General features: G+C 38.4%; 1 protein-coding gene across 4 annotated transcripts; it reads right to left on the bottom strand.

Annotated features, from left to right (window-relative positions):
- Positions 1-7: 7 nt before the first annotated feature.
- On the bottom strand, positions 8-9104 carry B9d2 (B9 domain-containing protein 2). 4 transcript variants are annotated; one of them, XM_069335197.1, is made up of 6 exons: positions 8882-9104; positions 6454-6556; positions 5090-5215; positions 4530-4664; positions 2633-2751; positions 8-147 (listed from the first exon to the last, which is right to left on the bottom strand). In XM_069335197.1, the coding sequence occupies exons 1-6, from the start codon at positions 8942-8944 to the stop codon at positions 88-90; spliced, it is 606 nt and encodes a 201-aa protein (XP_069191298.1). In that variant the 5' UTR covers positions 8945-9104; the 3' UTR covers positions 8-87. The 4 variants fall into 4 exon arrangements, with proteins under 4 accessions (XP_069191298.1, XP_045600341.1, XP_045600343.1 ...); XM_045744385.2 differs by lacking the exon at positions 8882-9104 and adding an exon at positions 8335-8426; XM_045744387.2 differs by lacking the exon at positions 8882-9104 and adding an exon at positions 7800-8141.
- Between the last annotated feature and the right edge of the window lie 301 nt (positions 9105-9405).

The raw sequence follows: 9405 nt of genomic DNA, 5'->3' as shown, positions 1-9405 counted from the left end.
TTTGCTATTAAACTTGACAAGAATTATATATACAGTGTGTACTGAAAGTTTTCTGTACAGTATCAAACACTTTCACTCATTATTTTATTAACAAATTACGCCATACTTTTCAAAGTTTCTGAGGATGATGCCCAACTCAAAATGCACCTGGAAAAACAATATGAATATAAATTACAGTATCTGCATATACACATAGTTAAAGTTGTAAAATTTAACATAAAAATTTTTTTCACCCTGAACATATGGAGTAATTAGCTTGGAACCTTAACAGAAAGGTACTTCTTTCTAACCTAGTCCAATTAACCTCAAGGTGCATTAATTTGACCAGAAATTTGACAAAATTACACATTTGAAACATAGTAAACATGCAGCTCATAGAAAAACCAGTAATGAACTTAATGCCTCTCAGCTCATGAAAAAAACAGTAATGCCCCTTTCTGGTGGGACCATGGTGGCTCCTTGGTGCTTGCTGCCTGGCATGTTCCACTCAATTCAATCCACACCAGGCCTTAACAAGCCATATATAATTTGACAAAATTACACATTTGAAACATAGTAAACATGCAGCTCATGGAAAAAACAGTAATGAACTTAATGCCTCTCAGCTCATGAAAAAAACAGTAATGCCCCTTTCTGGTGGGACCATGGTGGCTCCTTGGTGCTTGCTGCCTGGCATGTTCCACTCAATTCAATCCACACCAGGCCTTAACAAGCCATATATAAGCCTACCAAGGACCAGGCCAAAACCTGGCCACTCTCTAAAGACAGACTCCCCAACATCTAAGGAGAAGTTGAGGACCACCACCACTGTAGACTCAGGGACACTACCCAAAAGCTCATACTTTGTGGAACCAAGAGTTGGCAAATAGGCCAGATGTCCTCCCTACAGTGCCACCAAAGGGGCAAACCATGAAAGGCCAGAACGAAGATCCCCAAACAGATGCATTCCTCTGCAATGAACGAGAACAATGCCAACCGAACGGAGTAAGTTCAAAGCCTGGGAATCCAACTCCTCTGGAGGCCTACTCTAACCAACAACAGGTATGGAACTGCCCTGAAACTTCACTCCTTGGACAGCTGAACAAAAGATTGAACAGTGCAGGCAAGACAAACTCTGCACAGGCAGCACCACCCAAGACACCTTCCACATTAACTGAACACCCTTCATCAAAGAAAATGAACTACCAAACAGGTTGAAAAAGCCCCAGTTTTGAATTGGGATCCCATTCTTTCAGCCCTGGACACCCGAGGAATGGGGAGCACCAGAGCAGAGATCCATGCCAGACATAGAGGACAGAATTACATCTCCACATTAGGGAAAGATCTGCAACCATAAAACCTCCTTGAGAAATGGAAGGCAGTGTATCCTCGATGGGAAGCAGCAGCTCAACTACCTTCAAAGTGGCAGTCCTTAGAGGTCTAAACACACCTATGGTGTGACCCTCAGGTGTTTCAGAACTGGTAGCAAAGGGCAAGGCTCTCACACCTGCCAAACAACACTGGCTGAATACAGAGATGGAGGATTAAATTTGTAGCTAGTAGAAACCACCACCTGCTCTAAGCTAGGTCTTGAAAGGTCAAAGGGGCTGGCCCCTGTGGTAGCAACATTAACATGAAGCTACAACCTACATATATGGAGAAATCTGGCCTGTAAAGCAGCATCCGCCTGATAAGCCAAGTCCTTACACCGAGGCTTGGCTAGAACAGAGACCCAATGATCACAAGGTAAGGAATGGACCCAGTCAGGTATATTATAACTGGTGAATAGTGAGCTAGCATTTCATGAGTATATGGTACTGTACTATTTTTCAAAATCGTGCTAAAGAGCACATAGCCATCTAGCTTATCTGCATATACATACCAATAGATTGTATCATCATAAGATTAGAAGTAAAGAGGTGTAAGCACTAGAGATTTTGTTGTTGGTCTTAATAGCTAAGACATATAAGGAAAGCACTCTTTCTTACTACTGTACTGTATATATAGAAGTAGAACATTAAAAGCATCCTGATGGGACAACGATTAATGTTTATGGTGAGAATTCCAACTGCTCCACTGGGGTCACTGTACTCTGTCACACAAAAACAAAATATATATATATCGGAAACATAAAATCCAAGAATTGGTGGAAAATGACAACATATCAATGACATGTACCTTGGATGGAGATCTTGTCCTTCTCAGTACATATAAAAGCATTAGATGTAGTGAAATGTCTCTTTCTGACAGAGCCACAGTGGCTCCTGAGGCTTTGTGAGGGCAAGGTGTAACCGAAGTGCCATTATCTGTCGGCAATTATCTGTGTTTGGTTGCTGAACACAGTGGACAAATGGGCAGAGACTTTGTAAGCAGTCTTGTTTTATCTCGAGGGGGAGAACTCTTACGTGACTTGAGTTATATGGAACATGCACATACTGTTGGTTATTCATGGCTGGATTGTGGAGCTGATGCTGAGAATATTACCAGTTAGACTTTCATGATCATCACCCAGAGGACATGGCAGACCTTAACTTAAAGGGTAACCAAATGTGAATAGTTCTGAAAGTTCCTTGCACAACACATTAAATATAAATATTTTCTTTTCGGAAAATATCAGCAAATATAAATATTTGAAAATTTTAATAATACTTACAGAGCCCGATGCCACTGTGAGTAACCTACAGCGTTCAAGTGCAGAATGTATAAATTCTGTAGACAATAACTGCGGGCCACCTCCTAAAAATGCTCTTCTCAATTCCTCTGCAAATGTTCCTGACCAAAAAAAAAAATAAAAAATAATTATTCATTAAACAAAGTATAGGCAACTTCTGATCCTATAGTCATACCCACCATGGTCTGAGCCTATTTCATAAATATAGAGACCTATGCTATTAAAGAAAATAAATGAAAAAATTTCGAACAAAATTAAAACTGCTGAATTTTAACTATGCTCACTGACTTGTATACAGCTCTAACTCTCTTTAGCATTGCATTCATCTACAAAATCCATTAAAATATGATTAGAACAATATTAAAGGATATAACATTCATATCTTCTAATGATACTGCATGGATGAATTTTACTGAACAAAATCTTAAATTTCATTTCTGCATTTGGTGAATATTCACCAGGATATGAAACCAATATTGTATAGTGTGTTTGCTCACATCCCTCATTATCCTGCACAAGACACTTCTTGAGTTAGACCTGTTTCAAGAATAGCTTCAAGACTTGATTATCACACACTGCTTTGGAACTAGGGTATAGTATTTTAATGTGTGTAAAGTCGCTGGTGTTCGGACACTTGGAAAAAAAATACAGTACTGATATTCTTGGATAACATAACGACTTGGCGCCTTCTTTTGATAATTACTTACTACTTACGTACTTGGATAACATAAGGAAATTAACCAAGATAATAGGATTTAGGAGCTTAAAAATGATAGTCATTTAAATTTTTATGTAAAAAAATTCAGCCATATAAACAATAATATTACTTCTCTCAATATAAATAAATATACAGATAAATAAAAATAATAACATTAGCTTTATTTTAAAAATTATGGTAACAATTGAAAGGCTGTTGATTATTAAAAGCACAAATGTATGCTATAAATGCAATGCAGTACTTAAGCAGATAAAAAAATGGTATTCAGAGATTCATCATAAAATAGTCTGAGACACCCTAGTATTGGTTTCCAGACAGGGAGAGAGAGACCACCCATTTGTAAGGAAAGTTTGCCAGTATAATCAGATACATTATAGACTATATTATAACATCTTTTGTTTCCATACTATTAGACAAAAGTCCTAGAATAATAGACCTGGTTTCCAGATATTCAGCACTGCTGGTGTACTTGCAGGTGATGGAGATATGTGCCAGATATTCACTGTTCATTCATCCCATCGGGTGCTTTCACCAGGTGGTTGTGGGAGTTAAGTAGTTTTGTAATAATAGTGAGTAGAGGGGCAATTGGCATTGCTTGAAGAGCATCTGTAATTAGTACTTGCAGTAGACAATGAGAGTAATGCTGACTTTCTTGGTGTATAACAAGCTGTAGTCTCAATGGTGGCTTGGATTGGAAATAACAGTTTCCTTAACTCCATTTTTGCCCTTACAAACCCTTTGCAAAGATACTTGTCAAGCTGAGGGGCACGGTCACGAAAGTGAGCATAGACAAACAAGCCCTGGTGGTACCTTATTGGCTTTAGCTTATGGAGCATCCAAGAGACAGTCTCAAGAATAAGTCATAGAATGAGTTTAAAAATGTTTCTCAATTAAAAAATTATCAATGATAAAATCTGAGAATTTGACTGTTGGTAAAAATAACTCGCATGCAAACTCATTTAACTTACTGTTGGTCATATAAAAATGATTAATAGTCTCAATTTTTAACTGAAGTCAAATTTAAAACCTACAATTATGAATCAAGAGTCTTCTGTATATATTGTATATAATTTATGTACAGTACTGTATAGGAGAAATTACTGTATACTGTATATATGTTTTATATCATCAATAATTTTGATCAAGAACTGACATAATTACCAACTGGTCTCCATGTATGACAAGTCAGAGTATGGTGACCTGCTTTTGTCGGTACATGAATGATACCATACCCGCATAGATCAATGCGGCCTAGATCATCTTGTCTGTATACCTGCACCATCAGTCTGGGCCATCCTGAAAAGTAACAAAACATATGTTGTAAGTTAGCCAAAATAATGCTTCACATAATTTTTCACAAATTATATTATATCTTACTAAATAATAAATATTAACACCTAAATAACTTAGAGATGGCACTTTCCGGTCAAAAGAAACAAACCTCAAAAGAGAAAATGTACAATGAAAGCCTTTCAGTGCAGTACTGTATATTATACATTGACAACTTTGATAGTTCTACTCCCATAACCTGGCCTGGTTAATGGCTGGTCTGTGAAACTGTTTGTCTTCATTGCTCACAAACACATGGTCTCTATACTGTACTGAAAAGCAAAATACAAATATTTAAACAAATATATGAGTCTCTTTGTTGATTGTGAAATGCATAAGTTAACACAAGCATAATAACAATAAAATCAATATGATTAATCACAGGCACTTGCCTTGTATTCCACGAGTAGTTAGGTGTATGTCAACAGGATGGCACCAGCTGACAGCATCACTTACTTCTGACTGATCTGCCTGAGTTTGTCCTTCCACTAGGCCTTCTACCACTCTCCAACCTCCACCTGGAATTTTTTTTAAATGAATCAACATATTGTATAAATATCTTTATTATTAAGTCCATTCTCTGGGTATTTAAAATAATATAGTGTTAAAACATTTGAATGATCATCGAAAACATTTGTACTGAGGTCCCCCAAGATCAAACTACTGACCCTCTCCAGGATGCAGCCCCATAATAGTTGTCTAACTCCTGAGCACATATTTACTGCTCAGTAAACAGTGGCAGTAGGTGAAAGGAAATATGCCAAACCATTGCTGTCCTGCCCAGGAATCGAACCCAGGATCTTCAATTGTGAGTCGAGAGAGAAGTAAACTGTACTACGAGACCCCAGCAGAAGCTAACCGATCCATGCAGCATGAGCCAAGTGAATGAAGGTGGCTGGCAAGGAAAACTAGCTACAGTTGCTCACCTGTTACAAGTAATTGTTTGCTTTATTTTAATGTTTTTAATTTCTTGTAACAGACAGCAGTTATCATCTTATGATGATTGCTGGGATATTGTGGTAATCATCATAGGATGATTTAAAGATTTGTTGTCTGGGTTCTGGGTTTTACACTTATGATGCAAATAAGGATATAATAGTTCTATGTGGATGTAATGGAGTTTACCCTGACCCTTGAAAACAATCCTGATACCATTTCATGGTTACGAATGTGGTGATGGTTATGAATGTTATTCGGGGAATGCGGTCATCACCATAAGATTACTTAAACAATTGTTGCCTTGGTATTACATATATGATGCAAATATGAATATAATAGCTCTATAGATGTAAATAAAGAAAAACAAGTGATAAAACAATCGGTGAAACATCCGAGGATAAGACAGGAAGCATCAGCAAAGTCAAGCATAGGGTGTTCACAGGTGCCAGATGCAGCCTTGTAGAGTGCCTCCACCCGGTGGAAATGATATATATACTCATATTTTCATATTTTTCTTACATTTTGCTTACAAATTAATAATTATAATTTTTTTTTTTTTTTTTTTGCGGATAGGCGATTTGACCATTTTTTCATAGCCGCTGTCCAAGAGTTAAACCATTGGTTTTTATTTTTTCATCAGACATTCTGGTTGGCTTTCCTCAGTTTTGGATAAATTTTCTGATCCCCAAGCTCAACCTTACCATCTCCTGGCTCCTGGTAGGCCAAAGTGGCTCTCAAAGGTTTGGTGCACTTCTTAAGGCACCGGTATCTACCAGCATGTAAGCTAAAGGAAGATACTGAAATAAAAGACATTTACCTAACTGAAGAATCCACTTGCAAAAGAGCGAAGCCTTTGGGAATCCACTTGCTCCAGTAATCTGGCCTATGATGTGTACCTCGGCCATAAGGCTTTCTTCATGCTATGGGAAAAATAAATTTATATGAAAGATGCATAACAAATAAGTGTGCATTAAATCAAATGTAGTTTTACTCTGAAAGAAAACCAGCATTGAATGTAATGAAATGCCTATTTCTGAGCAAACCTCTGTGGCTCCCAGAAGCTACTATACCTGATATAATGCCACACAACAAAGTGTCATCAATGTTATCATGTCATTTGATCTACTAGGAACCATGAGCCAGAACCTGGGCCCCTGTGAAGGGAGCGGTGGCACGTATGAAATATTTTATGTAAATTTATTCATGTCAATCACCACCAAGGAAAGGCACCCAAAAAGCCAGCAAAACAAAACCGACCACTGCTTGGTTAGAAACGAGACCACAGCCTCAACAAAAAACTACCCCAACAATGTAAATAAATGATGTGAGCTAGTGTGAGCTAGTTCATATCACCTCACCCCCCTCATTTGGGGTGAAGGACGGGGCCAGCCACCAAGAACCCAGAAGGATCACCCTCCCCTTGTAGTACTTCTGTCATTCCAGAACCCAGAGCAACAGCCAGACTAGGGTATATGAAGGTACAGTGTATGAGGTATATGAACCTCATATAGGTTTATAAAGTTCAAAATCTCATATACCTCATAAAGAGGTATATAACCTCATGTACCTCAAAAAGAAGTATATGACCTCATGTACTACATAAAGAAGTATATGAACTGCCATCTTAACCAGTCCAGCTGAAAGGCATCTACCATTAGGGCCTCGCAGGCAGGTAATGATGACATCAAGAGGTTGATGTCCGGATGCCCGAACATCCAGCAAAGTCACAGGAAGGAGGCAGCATCGACGATCCACTCAGTGGACCGTCGATTGAACAATTGTTCCCATTGTTTGATTCTGTAATTCCTTGTTTGTATAATATTTTACCTTTTAAGGAAATGGTCTGGATTAATATCCTGGGAACATTCATCACATAGGTTCGAATCCTCATCAATTCCCTTGTGAATTTGTTCCTTCAGCTTGTTCTGCACTTTACAGGTCTCAATGAGACCTGCCATGTCATGTCTGGTTTGCAGTGTTGTTAGTCCTGTGGCCCTTAACTATTCTTGGTATGAGAGTTGACTTAACTCCAGGATGATTTTTGCAGCTCTGCACTGAACTTCATACAAAGCAGATATGTCCTGAAGGTCAGGTCTCCATGCTTGGATACAGTAGTCCAGATATGGGCACACTAGAGACATGTACAGTAGAATAATCTCTTACTTTTTCTTGAAGTCAAAGGTTTATCAGATAATCCCAAAGGTTAGTTTTTTGTGATGCTCCACTTATTGTGATTTTTTAATGACTGGTGGATTCTAAATCCTAGGTCCTTAGGTAAACAGTTAAATGTAAAGATTGTCCAGTTACTCCTGAGAATGCACTGCACTGTCTCAGAGATCCGCCAACCTCCAACAATGTGCAACATTTTGTTTACATGTACTCTTTGTGTTGGAAAGACAAGGGGCTACTCTGGTGTGCAGGCCGCCCTCTGGCCAGTTCTGTGGTTCCAGTTCAAAGCACACTATACATATCCAGTATAGTGACATAGACTGTTCTTCACTTAATCTTAAATGGTAAAAACCCATGGAAAACAAATTCACTGGAAAATACATTTCCATCTTTAAGTAGTTCTAGTTTGGATATTATACAATAAAAACGAAATATTATTCCCTATTTTCATTGCATCTTTCTTGATATAATCAACTATATACAAAAAATATATATACATATATATATTGTATATATATATATATACTACCGAAGGATGACATAGGTAAACAACGCTGAAACGATGGGTCTTCCCTGTTTACAAACAAACAATCTCGTCACCCAATCCAAAATCAATATTTGTTGCTTGGTAAATAAGTAAACAAAAAATCAAGTAATATTGTTATTTTAGATATTGGTTTGATATTAAACTAGCAAATATAAAAATACGCAAATATAATAGTGTAATCAATAAGTTCATTTTGAATAGGCCCATTCGAGGCAGCTCTTATTTATATCTGTTAGTTTAGTTCATTTATTATGCACCCCATACCCATCGTGTGGGCGATAGTGGAAAGGGTTACAGAGGCACATAATGGGCTCAGGGACTGAACCCCACAATTCATTTAGCTAAGCAAGTTACAATCTTGATGAGCTAGTTACAAAATTACATCGTCACATCAACAATGGGCTCGAGACCGAGTATAGTTTCTAAATTAAGAAACTGATATGTGTGGAGAGCGAGTGTCACAATTGATATTTGTGACTACGGTCCTACACTGTACGCCCCAACTAGCTGAAGATAGCTGAAGAATCACCTGAAGTTCGGGGGTATGATGTAGGATCACTTTTTCCCTTCCACCTGAATGATTGTGGGTCATACGTAAAAACTTAGACTGGCTTCAATAGGGGGCCTCCAGATTTCCTGTGATTTCAGTAGAAATTCAGTTGTATGACTTGCCAATCCTCGGTGGTCTATGGTAGTGTATGCGGCTGGCAATGCCTTGGTCGCAGGTTCGGGTCACCTCACAGAGGACTTTCTCAATAATAATGATAATAATAATAATGAGAAAATCCGTAGGAGCTGTGATGAGGCTTCGAACCTGTCTGCTACGCATTCCCAGGCACACGCCCCAGACAACTAGGTCATGAAATTGTCAAAAGGACTGCAACCTTGGGTTATACTGAACACCTGAGGATTCCTGAGGCTTCCACTGAAGCTAAACCAGGGTTTCACACCTGGTTTGTTCCCCCCCCCCCATGCACTCTTGCTCTGTCGTCTAGGAATATTCAACTCATGACACTCCTCTTTCAATACACAGAGAGAAACCCTGGTTCAGCT

The sequence above is a fragment of the Procambarus clarkii genome, chromosome 32 (genome assembly GCF_040958095.1).
Source record: "Procambarus clarkii isolate CNS0578487 chromosome 32, FALCON_Pclarkii_2.0, whole genome shotgun sequence".
Classification (NCBI taxonomy): Eukaryota; Metazoa; Arthropoda; class Malacostraca; order Decapoda; family Cambaridae; genus Procambarus; species Procambarus clarkii.
The sequence above is the reverse complement of the archived record's forward strand: the minus strand, read 5'-3'. Positions and strand labels throughout refer to the sequence as shown.

Excerpts from the sequence above, each read along its gene's own strand:
- B9d2 (XM_069335197.1), bottom strand. The coding sequence starts at position 8,944 with ATGACCCACAATCATTCAGGTGGAAGGGAAAAAGTGATCCTACATCAT. Across the intron at positions 5,216-6,453 it reads CAAGTGGATTCTTCAGTTAG|GTGGAGGTTGGAGAGTGGTA; the intron begins GTAAATGTCTTT and ends AAAAAATTCCAG. Across the intron at positions 148-2,632 it reads TCACAGTGGCATCGGGCTCT|GTGCATTTTGAGTTGGGCAT; the intron begins GTAAGTATTATT and ends TTGTTTTTCCAG.